The following is a 16742-nucleotide window of genomic DNA, read 5'->3' as shown; positions in this document are numbered from 1 at the left end:
CTCACAGCAACCTCCAATTCCTGGGCTTAGGTGATTCTCTTGCCTCAGCCTCCTGAGTAGCTGGGACTATAGGCACCCGCCACAGTGCTCAGCTATGTTTTGTTGCAGTTCGGCCAGGACTGGGTTTGAAACTGCCACCCTTGGTATATGGGGCCAGTGCCCTACCCGCTAAGCCACAGGCACCACCCCACACAAACATTCTTAATTGGAGATTATTTCATATAAGTTAATGAGCAATGGGTTTTAAACACCATTTATGTTTTGTTAAAGAGATTTAGCTACTCTCTTCATGATGTGCATAAAAATTGCTAGCATCAGGTAGACTGGCTTTCCTATTACTAAACAAGGTAGTCTTTTTTTTTTTCTTTTTTTGCTGCAGTTGTCATTGTTGCTTTTTTTGTTGCAGTTTTCATTGTGGCTGGGTTTGAACCCACCACCAGCCTCAGTGCATGTGGCTGGCGCCATAACCACTGTGCTACAGGCCCTGAGCCTAGACAAGGTTGTCTTTAGAACAAGGAATATTACCAGAGACAGAGAGGTATTTCATACTTTTAAGAGTCAAGTCAGTTCAAGAAAACATAAAAATCTTAAGCATATATTTACCTAATAACAACCTAAAATACATGAAGCAAGAACTGTCAGAATTGAAGGGAGAAATAGATAAATCTATAATTATAGTTGGAAATTTTAATACTTTTCTGAGAAATTAATGACACAAGGGGACTGAAAATAAGGATAAAGAAGACTTGAAGAATGCTATAAAACTACTCAATCTCATTAATATTTATAGGACACTATATGCAACTGCAGAATACACATTCTTTTCAAGTGAGTAAGAAACATTCACCAAGGTTAGATGCAGAGTCATAAAACATGTCTCAATAAATTTAAAAGTATTAAAATCATACAGAGAATATTTTCTAATCACATGCAATAAAATTAGAAATTAGTATTAAAAATCTGGAAAATTCCCAAATATTTCGAAAGTAAATAACACACTTCTAAATAACCTATACATGAAAGAAGAAATTAAAAGGGAACTAGGAAAATATTTTGATCTGAACAGTAATTAAAATTCAATATATCATAGTCTGTATGATGCAACTAAAGTAGGAATTAAAGGGAAACTTATGGTGCTAGATATTTATACTAAATAAGAAAAAGATTTAAAATAAATGATCTAAACTTTTCCCTTGAGATAGGAAAAAAAAGCAAAGTAAACCCAGCCTAAGCACAATGATATTAGAATAAATATAGAAGCAGAAATTCAAGGAAAATGAACAAATAATTGAGAAAAGTTAATGAAACCAAAATTTGGTCCTTTGAAAAGATTAATAAAATTGATGAATCCTTAGCTAGACTGATCAGGAGAGTTTATAAAGGAGGGGAGGAACACATATAAATTACAAATGTAGAAATGTAGGAGTGAAGGAAGAGACAACCTGTAGATCTTCCCTATAGTAAAAAAGATAGCTAAGAAACATGATCGACCGTATAGCATAAATTCCACATCTTAGATGAACACATTTATCATAATTTAGCAAAAGTGACAGAAAGAGATATAAAAATCTGAATAGTTATATACCTGCTAGGTGCAGATGTTTTCACTTGTGAATTCTAGCCAGAATTTAAGAAAGAAATGATGCAATCTCATGCAAACTTTTAGAAAATAGAAGAGGAAAGGCCAGTCTTGGTGACTCACACCTGTAATCCTCACACTCTGGTAAGCCGTGGCGGGTAGAATGCTTGAACTCAGAGTTTGAGACCAGCCTGAGCCAGAGTGAGACCCTGTCTCTAAAAATAGCCAGGCTTTGTGGCAGGCTCGTGTAGTCCACCTACTAAGGAGGCTGAAGCAAGAGGATCACTTGAGCCCAAGAGTTTGAGGTTGAGATTACTGTGAGCTATTATGCAATGGCACTCTACCTACAGGGACAGAGACCCTATCTCAAAAAAAGAAATAGGAAAGGAAGATTCACTTCCTAGCATTTTATTATACCAGTATATTCCAGATACCCAAACTAAATAGTAGCATTATAAGAAAAGTATTGACTGATATACCCCTTAAAAGTGAATACAGAAACTTCTAAGGAAATAACACAAGGTGGGATCCAACATTATATAAGAAGCATAATACTCATGACCAAATGGGATTTATTTTAGAAAAACAAGGTTACTTTGCAATGTAATTTGCCATTCTATCAAAATTCAACATCTAATTTTAATAGAAACAAACAGGGAATAACAGAGAACTTCCTCAACTTGATAAAAGGTATATACTTAGTAGTAAAAGAATGACCATTTTTCCTGTAAAATCAAGAATAGGAAAAGAAGTCCATTTTTTTGTGTGTGTGTGTGAGACAGAGTCTCACTATGTTGCCCTCAGTAGAGTGCCATAGTGTCACCGCTCACAGCAACCTCAAACTCCCGGGCTTAAGCAATTCTCTTGCATCAGCCTCCCAGGTGGCTGGGACTACAAGCACCCACCACAACACCCAGCTATATTTTTGTCACAGTTGCATTATTGTTTAGCAGGGCTGGGCTGGGTTTGAACCCACCAGCTTCAGTGTATATGGCTAGCGCCATAACCACTGTGCTACGGGCACCAAGCCAAAAAGTCCATTCTAAACCACTTCTCTCCAATATTTTACTGGAGGTCAAGTTAAAAAGAAGTAAAAGGCATGCAGATTGGAAAGGAAGAAGTAAAACTTTATTTATAGGTGACATTAGTATTTACAAAACACTAATATAAAAGCTAATTGTATACAGCATACTAGCAGCAAACCATTGGAAAATAGAAAAAATTTTAAATCAGTAGTTTTTAAAATTTTAGTTAAAATAGCACTAAAAATATAAAATACACAGTTATAGATTTTATAACATATATATAAGCCCTTTGCCCTGAAAACTATAAACAGTACTGAGAGATAGAAAACCTAAATAAATGAAAGGATATAACATGTTCTTGGATTAGAAGACTTATTGTTGTTGAGATGCAAATTATTCCCAAATTGGTCTTTTTCTTTCCTTTTTTTTTTTTTTAAAGAGACAGTCTCATTTTGTCGCCACAGCTCACAACAACCTCCAGCTCGTGGGCTTAGGTGATTCTCTTACCTCAGCTTGCCGAGTAGCTGGGACTACAGGCACCCACCACAACACCAGCCATTTTTTTGGTGCATTTTGTTTGGGGCCGGGCTCAAACCTGCCACCCTCAGTATGTGGGACTGGCACCCTACTCACTGAGCCACACGCGGCACCATCTTTTTTTTTTTTTTTTAATGGAGACAGAGTTTCATGTGACCCTTGGTAGAGTGCCATGGTGTCACAGCTCACAGCAACCTCCAATTCTTGGGCTTAAGCATTTCTCTTGCCTCAGCTTCCCAAGTAGCTGGGACTACAGGCGCCTGCCACAACACCTGACAATTTTCTTGTTGTTGTTATTAGAGTTGTCGTTGTTTAGCTGGCTTGGGCCATGTTTGAACCTGTCACCCTTGATGTATGTGGCTGTTACTTTAACCACTGTGCTACAGGTGCCAAGCCCCAAATTAGTCTTTAAATTCTGTATACTCCAGTAAAAATCCCAACAGGTTTTTTTGTTTGTTTGTATTTTGTTTTATGAGACATAGTCTCATTTTGTGGCCATCAGTAGAGTACACTTGTGTCATAGCTCATAGTAAACTCAAACTCTTCCAGCTCATATGATCCCCTTGCCTCAGCCTCCCAAGTAATTGGGACTACAGGTACCTACCACAGCGCCTAGCTATTTTTAGAGAAGGGGTCTTGCTCTGGCTCAGGCTGGTCTCAAACTCATGAGCTCAGGCGATTTACCCCCCGCCCCCACCTCGGCCTCCCAGAGTGGTAGGCTTATAGGCATGAGCCACCGTGACAGCACCCAGCAGGTTTTTAGGTAGAAAAACCTGTATTGCCCAGGCTAGTCTCAAACTCTTCGGCTTAAGCATCCTCCTACCTCATTCGGCCTCCTAAAATGGTGGGATTACAGGTGTGAGCCACTGTGCCCAGCTTGAAATTTTCATACAGTGATAGTGGAAGATAAAATGGTATAAACCCTTTGTCTGTCTACCTGGTAGTTTCTCATAAAGTTAATCAGATATCCATCATAGGATCCAAGGACGAACAGGAGAATAGGTAAGCCTATTGTGCTATATAGGTTAACCATCCCTAATCTCTTAAAACCTGACATTTGAAATGCTTTAAAATCCAAAGCTTTTGAGTACTGGTATGATTCCACAAATTGAAAATTCTATACTTGACCTCATGAGAAAGGTCAAAGTTAAAATGCAGACATACAACATACAGTTTATTCAGTATTCCCACCGGAAAAAAGACTTTCCCAGCCCCCTTTACCTCTGATCTGTTTTCCATGCACACTCAGGTTCCCCTACACAAGCACACCCACAAAGGTAAAAAATGGTACATGTACGGGTCAGGCACACTATTGATAGGTTCCCCATGATGCCTCACATAGTACCAAGACCTACATGCATCGTTCCCTGGTTTTTTACTTATTTTTTACTCTGTGGTGAGAAGGTATTACTGAAAATGTCAAAAAGGCCTGCAGGTACCTGTATGGATACAGTGATAAAAAAAGGAAAGCATTTATGTTTACTTATAGTACACAGAGTGAAGCTATTGGAGAAACGGGACGGTAGTGTAAGTGTGAAATATCTTACAGAAGATTCCAGTTTTGGAATGACCACTATATATGACCTGAAGAAATGGAAATATAAGTTGTTAAAGTTCTGTGCTGAAAGTGATGATCAAAAGTTAATGAAAAATAGAAAAATACTTCATAAAGCTAAAAATGAAGGTATCAATCATGTGTTAAAAGATTGTATTCATCAGCACTGCAGTGAATACATGCCACTCACTGCTATGCTGATAATGAAACAAGCAAAGATCTATTGCAGAGAACTAAAATTTGAAGAGAACTATGAACATGCAACAAGCTAGTTGCAGAAATTTAAGAGAAAACATCAAATTTTAAAAGGTTTGGTTGTGCTAAAGCATCTGCTTATCACAATCAGCAAAGAAAGTCATTGCCACGTTTCCCAGGGTCATTGCTGATGAATGCCTGACATCAGATTAAGTCTATAATGTTGACAGAACATCACTGTTTCAGTGATACTGCCCCACAAATATTAAGTACAGCTGATAAGACAGCTCACTTAAGGATACTAAAAACAAAGTAACTGCTTGAATGTGCTTATGCAGGCATATATTAAATGTAAACCTGCTGTGATTGGCAAAAACTTTCATCGTCTGTTTTCAAGGAGTGAATTTCTTGAATTTCTTTTTTTTTTTTTTGAGACAGTGTCTCACTTTGTCACCCTTAGTTGAGTGCCGTGGCATAATAGCTCACAGCAACCTCAAACTTTTGGGCTCAAGCGATTCTCTTGTCTAGGCCTCTCAAGTAGCTGGGACTACAGGCACCTGCCACAACACCTGGATCTTTTTTTTTGAGACAGGGTCTGGCACTTGCTCAGGCTGGTCTGGAACCTGTGAGCTCAGGCAATCCACCGGCCTGGCCAGGAGTGAATTTCTTACTAGTCCATTATTATGCTAACACAAAGGCATGGATCACCAAGAACATGTTTTCAGATCACGTTCACAAACATTTTATACCTGTAGCTTGTGCTTACTGAAGCAGCAGTGACTAGGTGACAACTGCAAGGTTTTATTATTCCTTAACATTTGTTCTGTTCATCTTTTAGCTGAAATTCTCATCAAAAATATTGTTTATGCCATGTACTTTATCCCTAGAGTGACTTCATTAATTCAACCAGATGACCAGTTATATCCAATTATTGCCCAGACCAGTGTAAAAAGGCTTTTTCCCTGTGTTTTATTCCAATAGTTTTAACAATGTAAGGTTTAAGCTTTTTATCCATTTTGAGTTGATTTCAATTTGAGTTGCTATTCAATAGGGGTCCAGTTTCATTTCTCTGCATGTGGACATTTAGTTGTCACAACACCATTTATTGAAGAGACAGTCCTTACCCTATTTTGTGTTGTTGACACCTCTGTCAACAGCCAAAGATCAGTTGGCTGTAAATCATGTATTTATTTTGGGCTTTCTATTTTATTGCATTGGTATATATATCTGTTTTTATTGAGTAGATTTGTATGTATGTGTAACTGTTGCATTTTCTCTTTTGTAAATTGCTTGTTTATATTCTCCCTTCCATTTTCTTTACTTTGATTTTTAGCTGTTTTGTACATTAGGATTAGTTTTCCCAATATCATATTTATTTCTTGATTTGCATATAGCATCTTCTATCATGTACATTTTCTTTAATTAAAAAAATCTTTTCCAGCTCAGGGGCTGTAGCTCAAGCAGCTAAGGCACCAGCCACATACACCAGAGCTGGCGGGTTCCAATCCAGCCCGGTCCTGCCAAACAACAATGACAACTACAACCAAAAAATAGCCGGGCATTGTGGCAGGTGCCTGTAATCCCAGCTACTTGGGAGACTAAGACAAAAGAATCACTGAAGCCAGGAGTTGGAGGTTTCTGTGAGCTGTGATGCTACAGCATTCTACCCAGGGCAATAGCTTGAGACTGTGTCTCAAAAAAAAAAAAAAAAACTTTTCCCTTAACGCTAAGTTTTGCTGGGTTTTCTTTGTCTTTTGGGAGAGGTGGGGACAGAGTCTCAAGCTATCGCCCTGAATAGAATGTCATGGTTCACAGCAACCTCCAACTCTTGGGCTCAAGCGATCTTACCTCAGTTTTTCTTTTTTAGTAGAGACAGGGTCTTGCTTTTGCTTAGGCTAGTCTCAAACTCATGAGCTCAAGCAATCCACCCACCTTGACCTCCCAGAGTGCTAGTACTACAGGTCTGAGTCACCGTGCCCAGCCGTGTTTTTTGTGTCTTGCTTACATAAGAATTTATCATTCCAAATAATCAATACTCTCCTACATTTTTTTCTGATATTGTCTTATTATTGTGGTACTTGTTTTTATATATAGTGGAAGTTTGGAAATGTGTGTGCTTTTTTTTAGCCAGCTACTTAGTTAAAGCAATATCATTATTTAAACATTAATAATAGTACATTTTGACACATAGATTTGGATCTATTTAACTCTTATCTTTGATTACAGTAGCCTTATAAAAAGTGGATAATATCTGGTAAGGCAAGTTTCCAGTTACTTTTTGCTGTTCACACATTCATTCTTTCATCTGAACACTAACATCATTTTTTCTTTTTCTTATATCTAAACTGTTAATATGTATTCTGATTAGAATTATGTTAATGTAAAAGTTAATTTGGAAAGATGGATGTTACTGTACCACTGCAGAATTTACAAAGAGATTCATGCTATATGAATTATGATGCAATAATTGTGATTAAATTCATATTTAAAATTTGATATTTTTGCTGCTGTTCTTAATGGCTACTGTTGGAATAAGAGATTCAGAGGAGTTTGTGGTGGCAACAATACTGTTGGGCCTTTTGAAACAATAAATAGCATATTATTTTTCTAGGTAATAAAATGTAAAAGTTCATTAGTTTAGATTTTGTTTTTTAAGAGCATAGTGATTCAGTATATGGAGGGAAAAGATTTATTCTGTATGTTGAGATTAGAATTTTTACACTTTTAACCATTCTCTGTAATCTCTATATTTAGAAACGATTGTTGGAAGCCATGGAGGCATGCAACCACTCCCTCAAAAAGGAAGAGAAGAAAAGAAATCAACATAGTGAATGCCTAATGTGCTGGTATGATGGAGATACAGAGTTCACCTATCCTTCTCCATGGCCAGAAAAGTTCCCTGCTGTAGAACGATGTTGTACAAGGTAGTGCTATTTCGTATGCTTTCAACAACAGAAGAGCCCCCTGACGACCACTCCCCTACCCCAAAAGCTTCGAATGTCTCTTTGGAGAATTAATGAATAGTTTATGACTGTTACTGTCAGTTGTAATTAAGTATCATTCACGCTTGTTTCTGTCATTCTTCACTTTGGTCAAATTCTACTTCAGGCTTTTCTTCTGTTAAATTTGTTTGTATTTTTTCTCTCTAATGTATATCTTTGCCCTTTGCCTTTCTCAAGCGGATATGTGAATTTTTGTTTCCATTGTTAATGTCTCTACCTCCAGCATTATTTGATACGCTGTGACTTTGATTGACTCATATCCCCCATCACCAAATGAGAAAGAAGGAGAAAAAGAATAAAAGAGCCCCCCCCCTTTTCTTACCTGAAGCCCATTTTTTTCTTTCTCTTCCTCATTAAAACATCTACCTTGTTTTTTCTTCTTTCATCTTCCCTGCAAATATTCTACCCATCTGTCAGTTGAGTTGCAAATTAGGTAAGCATCTCTCAGTTATCATTTTTCCTTCTATAAAGCAAAGAAAAAGATAAAATGTTTATTTTCCATCCTAGGTTTTAGAACATGAGGGATATAGAGATTTGCATTATGCTCTGTACTTTATTTTTTAAATGAATTAAGTTTTGTTTTGAATTAATGGGAGAAACCTGCACTTAGTAGCCTGCAGGCATGATTATGTCTGGACTGATAACAGCAGAGAAGCTGAGTTCTTGTCCTGCTCTGTATTTTTTTTTTTGTCTTTTTTTTTTTTTTTTTTTTTTGAGATAGAGTGTCAATTGGTTACCCGCAGTAGAGGGCCATGGCATTATAGCTCACAGCAACCTCAAACTCTTGGGCTCAAGCCATGCACTTACCTCAGTCTCTTGAGTAGCTGGGACTACAGGCGCCCACCACAACGCCTGGCTATTTTTTTAAGAGATGGGGTCTTGCTCTGGCTCATGCTGATCTCAAACTCAAGAGCTACAGCAATCCACCTGCCTCAGCCTCCCATAGTGCTAGGATTACAGGCGTGAACCTCTGCACCTAGCCTGTTTTCTCTGTCCCAACGGGACTAGTTATGTTTCCCTTCTTTAAAAGCAAGGGTGACCCTTACAAAATATTCAAGGGAAATTGGAAAACTGTAATCACATGTAATGTGTGAATTTTAAATAAAATACTTTGATTTATTATCTAGGTACAAAATAATATCATTAGATGCTTGGCGTGTGGACATAAACAAGAACAAAATAACCAAGGTTGACCAAAAGGCATTATATTTCTGCGGATTTCCTACTCTGAAAAACATCAAACACAAAGTCAGTGGCTATTTATTTATTTATTCATAATTTTTCATTTTTTGAATATGGAAAAAGAAATAAAATTAAATTCTTTGAATTCTTTTACAGTTTTTTTTAAAGAAAAGTGGTGTTCAAGTATTCCAGCAAAGCAGTCGTGGAGAAAACATGATGTTAGAAATCTTAATGAATGCAGAATCAGATGAACTTGTAAGTATTTTATTTATAATTCATGTATTAGATGCTTATTATGAATAAAACTATAGCTGCTAAAGGTTTACCAAAGAGGTATATGTTATAACTCCAGAAGTTTATAGTCTAAATAAGGATAATGCCAAGAAACATTTATGCAAATTAAGTTACAGTTCAAGAACCCACATAAATGTGATGCAATTTTGAAAGGAGATGCACTGTGCAAACCAAAGGTGTTTTTTTCTTTTAAATTTTATTTAATTTAATTTTTTTGAGGCAGAGTCTCACTCTCTTACCCCAGGCTAGAATGCTATGGCATTAGCCTAACTTGTAGCAACCTCAAACTCCTAGGTTCAAAAGGAGTTTAGTGTAGCCTTAGCTTTTTAAGTAGCTGGGACTACAAGTGCCCACCACCACACCTGGCTAATTTTTCTATTTTTCAGTAGAGACAAGGTCTCACTGTTGCTCAGGCTTGTCTAGGTGATCCTCCCGCCATGGCCTCCCAAGAGTGCTAGAATTATAGGCACGAGCCACCACACTCAGTCAAGGCAAAAGTTTAATACACACTTATACATAAGAATATTTTTTTTTGAGACAGAGTTTTACTATGTCACCCTCGGTAGAGTGCCCTGGCATCACAGCTCACAGCAACCTCCAACTCTTGGGCTCAAGCGATTCTCTTTCCTCAGCCTTCCAAGTAGCTGGGACTACATGCGCCCGCCACAGCGCCAAGCTATTTTTTGTTGCAGTTGTCATTGTTGTCCAGCTGGCCCAGTCCAGGTTCGAACCTGCCACCCTAGGCGCCTTACCCACTGAGCTACAGGCGCCACCCAACAGGAGAGTATTCTTGAGGTAGGTGCTAAAAAACAGGTTAGGACAAAAATGAGAAAATGAGAGGAAAGGCATTCTAGTTAAAATAAATATCATGAGCTGGTAATTTTAGTCAAAAATAAATGGGTACATTATCTTACTGTTTTCAGTCATTTTATAGTCTGAAATATTTCCTAATACTTTTTTAGTAATATATTTGAGAAGATGACTTAGTGCTGGGAAATGGTAGAAGATAAGATTGAAAAAACCAGATCAAGGCCAGGTGTGATCCTAGCACTTTGGGAGGCTGAGGTGTGTGGATCAAAAGCAAGAGAAAGACCCCATCTCTAAAACATAACAGGATGGATGGATCCCTATAGTCCCAGCGATTTGGGAGGCTGAGGCAAGAGAATCACTGGAGCCCAAGAGTTTGAGGTTGCTGTGAGCTATGATGCCATGGCAGTCTACCAACAGCGACAAAGTGAGGGTCTGTCTCAAAAAGAAAAAAAAAAGAAAGAAAAAAAAAAACAGATCAAGTCCAGATTATGTTATACCTTGAATACCAGGCTAAAGAATTTAGACTTTTTTTCTCTGTGACTGTTACCTTGAAATCTGTATTTTTCATAAAGATTAGTTTGGTGGTGGTATAATGGACTAATTTGCACAAAAGAGAAATGAAGATGGCTATAGCATTGTATAATAGCATCTAAACTGTGGAATAAGTAGCAGTAAGTTTAGATGAATAAGACAAAATAAAATCAAGTTTTATTTGCTCAAATATGGCAAGTGAAAAGAGAAAAAAATATTTACTACACTGAGATATCCAGGCTAATTACTTAGAAAATAATTATAGTTTTCTGGATTACAAAAGTTAAAATAAGGGAGTGGCTGGTTTAGGAGGATTCATGATAAATAATAATAGAATTTTAAGGTGGTACTAGGATGTTTAACTGGAGCTGCCCCGCCAGCCTTTCTTAACTGGTATTCTACCAGAGATGTAAGCCCTGATGCCCTAAGTCATTGATTTCATGTAATAAATTATCTTCTGTGCACTTAGAATGGTACTAGTTACATACCATCCTAAGCAGAATGAGAAACTAGATCATTTTTTGGGTTCTGTCATTCTGATGAAAAACCTCAGTTTAGAAAGGCTATTTATGGCCCAGCGCCTGTGGCTTAAGTGGCTAAGGCGCCAGCCACATACACCTAAGGTGGCGGGTTTAAATCCAGCCTGGACCTGCCAAACAACAATAATGGCTGCAACCAAAAAATAGCTGGGCATTGTGGCAGGCGCCTGTGATCCCAGCTACTTGGGAGGCTGAAGCAGGAGACTCACTTGAGCCCAGGAGTTGGAGGTTGCTGTGAGCAGTGAAGCCATGGCACTCTACCCAGGGTGACAGTTTGAGGCTCTGTCTCAAAAAAAAAAAAAAAAAAAGAAAGGCTATTTATATACTGTTGAATACCTGGAGCTAGAGTATGGAGGGAAATAGGGATATTGTCAACAGAAAGTTCATGGCTGAGGCCTTGAGCTCATTTCCTTAAAGAAATTGTATGGGCGGCACTGTGGCTCAAGGAGTAGGGCACCAGCCCCATATGCTGGAGGTGGCAGGTTCTAACCCAGCCCCAGCCAAAAACTGCAAAAAAATTAAAAAAAAAAAAAAAAAGAAAGAAAGAAATTGTACACAGAATATATTCATGGTCTCAGGATAAAATACCATAATTATAAAGAATGGAAAAGTAGGGTGGTGCCTGTGGCTCAGTGGGTAGGGCACCAGCCCCATATACTGAGGATGGCTGGTTCAAACCCAGCCTTGGCCAAACTGCAACAAAAAATAGCCGGGCACTGTGGCAGGTGCCTGAAGTCCCAGCTACTTGGGAGGCTGAGGCAAGAGGATCCCTTAAACCCAAGAGTTGGAGGTTGCTGTGAGCTGTGACATCACAGCACTCTACCAAGGGTAACAAAGTGAGACTCTGTCTCAAAAAAAAAAAAAGGATGGAAAAGTGACATGGTAAACAGAGAGGTAAGAAAGAATGATTCCCAGGCTAAGTAGTATCATAGAAGCATGGAGGAAGGGGTTTATACAGCACAAATTTGAAGAATTAAAAACTAAAATGAGGTCTGTTAATTTCTTTTACAACATCAATGTTGGCCACTGAGAATTTTATTCCAGTAGATTGTTGGTGGCAGAATTCCTTAGGACTGGGTTAGGTCTAAGTAGATAGGAAATAAAGCTAGCAGGTATTAACCCTTTGGTCAGTAACTTTGTCATTGAAAAGAAGGCTGGTAACATAGAGAAGAGGCAGCTTACTCATCCAAATGCACACAAAAGGGAGATAGAGCTAATGGAGAAAGGAGGTTTTAAAGCTGCTATAAAGGGCAAAGGGTGTTTATAATAACAAGACCCTATGTGAGGGAATGAGGGATTGCATCTGTGGCTTAAATGAAAGGATTAATCTGTGAAAAGAAGACCACTTTTTCTTCAAAAATTAAAAGAAAATGTGGGAGAGTGAAATTAGATATAGATGTATTGAAGAAAAAAGGATAATTGAGAGTCTAGTTCTAATATTGAAAGTTGTTTTATTTCTCAAAATAGTTATTCCATTGTTTTGTATGTTCAAATGAAGAAAGATCTAAATATCAAAATAAAAAGTTACCTTTCCCAAACCATAAAAATAATCATCTCTCTCTCTTTTTTTTTTTTTTTTTTTTTGGTTTCTTACACTGCAACCTCAAACTCCTGGGCTCAAGCATTCTTCTTGCCCTACCTCTGAGCTCTCAAGTAGCTCAGACTATAGGCACACTCCATGACACCAGATAATTTTTCTGTTTTTAGTACACACAGGGTCTTGTTCTTACTCAGGCCACTCTCAAACTTCCCAGCTTGAGCAATTCTTCCACCTCAGCCTTCCACAGTGCTAGGATTACAAGCATGACCCACTGCACCCAGCCAAAATAATCTCAAATCATTAAGTACATATTTGTTAGTAATGATTAAAGGTATTAAACTGAAAAAAGGTAGATGAAAATTTATATTTAAACTTCAATTTCTACTAGAAATTTTATGTTGACTATAAGTGGAATTGGATAGTACAGTTTCTTTTTAAAACTAGAATTTTTACTTAAGGTGTTATTTCATACAGAATATTTGTACAGCATTTTACAGTTTGCCAAAGGCTTTGTATATTTTATTTTCTTTTATTCTCAACTTTTTAAGGTAGTTGTTATCCTTTTTTCTCATAAAAGAAAACTGAGGCCCAGTGGGATTAAATGATTTTCCTAGGATTCCATAGCTAACAAGAGTTGGAACCCAAATTTGGGCCCATATCTCCTGAATTTAAGTCTAATATTCATTTTTAAATTACACCTCTGTAAACTGAGATGAGGTCCTGTTTCTTAGATTCTGTTTTAAATATCTGAATATTTGATATGAAACAAGTAGCTCTTTTCTAGACATTTCTGCTGAGGTTTTTTTGTTTGTTTTTGAGACAGAGTCTCACTGTGTCGCCCTCAGTAGAGTGCTTTGTCACAGCTCACAGCAACCTCAAAGTCTTGGGCTTAAACGATTCTCTTGCCTCAGCCTCCCAAGTAGCTGGGACTATAGGTGCCTGCCACAACGCCTGGCTATTTTTTGGTTGTAGTTGTATTGTTGTTTGGCAGACCTGGGCTGGATTCAAACCCGCCAACTCTAGTGTATGTGGCTGGCACCCTAGCTGCTGAACTTTAGGCGCTCATCCCGTTAGTGCTATTCTTTTCACTTTTCTCAGTTACTATGAAGAAAATAGGCAAGATGATTATCCAATTCTATATTTATCTAATGAGTAGAATTATAGAATTTTACAACTGGATAGAATTTTGTAGAACAGGTAATCCAGCTTATGCATTTTACAATTTAAGAAACTTAAATGGAGATTGGAAAATGTTGCCTATGTAAAATTTACTCTTGGACCTGACTTTCTCTGCTTTTTGCTTTAAGAGTATAGAAAATGTAGCTTCATCAGTGCTTGGAAAATCTGTCTTTGTTAATTGGCCTCACCTTGAAGAAGCTAGAGTTGTGGCTGTATCAGATGGAGAAACAAAGTAAGATTTGATTTATAATGTTTCGAACTTATATTTGTTTTGTTATTTGATTCATTTCTTAACTGATAAAAATCATATTAAGCACATTTACACTCTATAATGAAAACGAAAGTCCTCTAGTAACACCACTCAGAAGTTCAACTACTGAATTTATTATATATTCCTTTAGGTATTTTAGATGTGTGTTATTTTTTTTCCTTTTCTTTTCAATGGCTTGGAAATTATTCTATTTCGTATCTAGCAGTGGTTATCATTATATTTAGCAAATATGTTTATCTTTCTAACAAGAATTTAGAATGTATGTAACCTTCCCTTTACTATGCCCTTTCTGGGTTTCATTTAATATGGTAATTTTTAAGGCCCATATCTTGTATTTTAAGAAAAATTTTATAGAATTTTATGCACATTCACAATCATTTTCATTGATGAATATTTAGATAAGTTATTCTTTGTTATTTTTTATCATAATTTTATATAAATCTTGTCTTCTGATTACTTATTCTTTCATTATTTTTCATGTGGCTAGCACTTTCTGAAGTAAATTTTTTTCAGAGAAAGTAGGTGGATGTTGTGTTTTCTTTTTTTGTAAGAGACAGAGTCTCAATTTGTCACCTTTGGTAGAGTGCCATGGCATCACAGCTCACAGCAACCTCCAACTCTTGGGCTTAGGCGATTCTCTTGTCTCAGCCTCCCAAGTAGCTGGGACTACAGGCGCCCGCCACAACACCCAGCTATTTTTTTGTTTGCAGTTTGGCCCTTGGTATATGGGGTCGGGGCCCTACTCACTCAGCCACAGGTGCCACCTGGATGTTGTGTTTACTGAATTACTACATGTCAAATATCTTTTTATTTCTTTTCTTCACACATAAGTTTCGAATTTAAGGGGGGCAGTCATTTTTCCATTTTCCTATAGGGCTCTGCATACACTTCCTAATTGTTTTCTGTCCTGTAACATTGTTGATGAAAAGTCAATACCAGTATAGTTTTTTTGTTGTTGTTCTTTTTTTTTTGAGACAGGGTCTCACTATGTCGCCTTTGGTAGAGTGCTTTGGCGTCACAGCTCACAGCAACCTCCAAATCTTGGGCTTAAGTGATTCACTTGCCTTACCCTCCAAGTAGCTGAGACTACAGGCGCCCTCCACAACACCTGACTATTTTTTTGTGTTGTTACAGTTGTTGTTTAGCTGGTCCAGGCCAGTTTCCAATCTGCCAGCCTTGGTATATGTGGCTGGCGCCATAACCACTATGCTATGGGTGCTGAACCAATGCCAGTATAGTTTTTTGCATTTGTCAGTATCTGCTTTTCTTTCTAAAATCTTGAGGATTTTTTTTTGCAGTTTTGACCGGGGCCAGGCATAAACTGGCCACCCCCGGTATATGGGGCTACTGCCCTACTCCTTGAGCCATAGGTGCTGCCCATCTTGAGGATTTTTTTAATCATCAAAATTCAGTTACACTACCTTTTTGATCAACTCCAATTTATCAAATTTTTTTCTATGCTTTTGGTGTTGTATCTAAGAACTCTTTGTCTACCCATAGGTACCAAAGATTTTTCTCTGATAGTTTTTTTTTTTTAACTTTATAGTTTTGGCTCAGTGCCTGTGGCTCAAGCGGCTAAGGCGCCAGCCACGTACACCTGAGCTGGTGGGTTCAAATCCAGCCTGAGCCCACCAAACAACAATGATGGCTGCAACCAAAAAATAGCCAGGCATTATGGAGGGCGCCTGTGGTCCCAGCTACTTGGGAGGCGAAGGCAGGAGACTCGCTTGAGCCCAGGAGTTGGAGGTTGCTGTGAGCTGTGATGCAACAGCACTCTACCCAGGGGGACAGCTTGAGGCTCTGTCTCAAAAAATAAATAAACTTTATAGTTTTGTCTCATTTTACAGTAAATCAGTAATCCTTTTTAATTATATTTTGTATGAGATTAAATCAAGTTTACATACTTGCTACAAATGTTCAGTTGCTCTACTGTCATTTGCTGAAAAGACTCTTATTCCTTTTAGATTGCTTTCATGCCTTTGTCAAGAGTTAAGACATATTTATGTGGGTCTCTTTCTGAATTCTGTAGTCTCTTCCATCATTTTTTATCACTATCACACTGTCTTGATTACTGTGACTATGTAATAAGCCTTAACATCAGGTAGTGATCTTTCAACATTATTTTTACCTTTCCATAATTGTTTTAGCTATTCTGGATCTTTTACCTTTTCATATACATTTTAAAATTCTATATTTATAAATAATCTTGGATTTTACTAGGAATTATATTAACCTATAGATTAATTTGAGATTTAATATCTAAACTATGTTGAATCTCTAATCTATGAACACAATACCTTTCTCCATTTATTTAGGTCTTTGATTTCTTTCAAAATAGTTTGGTTTTTTGGCTCAGTGCCTGTGGCTCAAGTGGCTAAGGCACCAGCCACGTACACCCAAGGCAGCGGGTTCGAATTCAGCCCAGGCTCACCAAACAACAATGACGGCTGCCACCAAAAAATAGCCCGGTGTTGTGGCAGGCGCCTGTAGTCCCAGCTACTCG

The 16742-nt window shown here is 37.7% G+C and overlaps 1 protein-coding gene across 1 annotated transcript in view; it reads left to right on the top strand.

The window, feature by feature from the left end:
• XRN1 (5'-3' exoribonuclease 1) overlaps positions 1-16742 on the top strand; it is a 132774-nt gene that overhangs the window by 32861 nt on the left and 83171 nt on the right. Inside the window, exons 15-18 of the mRNA XM_023512996.1 lie at positions 7646-7815; positions 9021-9141; positions 9232-9330; positions 14097-14200. Of these exons, the coding sequence (XP_023368764.1) occupies positions 7646-7815; positions 9021-9141; positions 9232-9330; positions 14097-14200 (494 nt within the window). The remainder of the gene's footprint in view (positions 1-7645; positions 7816-9020; positions 9142-9231; positions 9331-14096; positions 14201-16742) is intronic.

Source organism: Otolemur garnettii, unplaced genomic scaffold (assembly GCF_000181295.1).
Source record: "Otolemur garnettii isolate 467f Iridium unplaced genomic scaffold, OtoGar3 scaffold00032, whole genome shotgun sequence".
NCBI lineage: Eukaryota > Metazoa > Chordata > Mammalia > Primates > Galagidae > Otolemur > Otolemur garnettii.
Note: the sequence above shows the minus strand (reverse complement) of the source record. Positions and strands in the feature narration are given on the sequence as shown.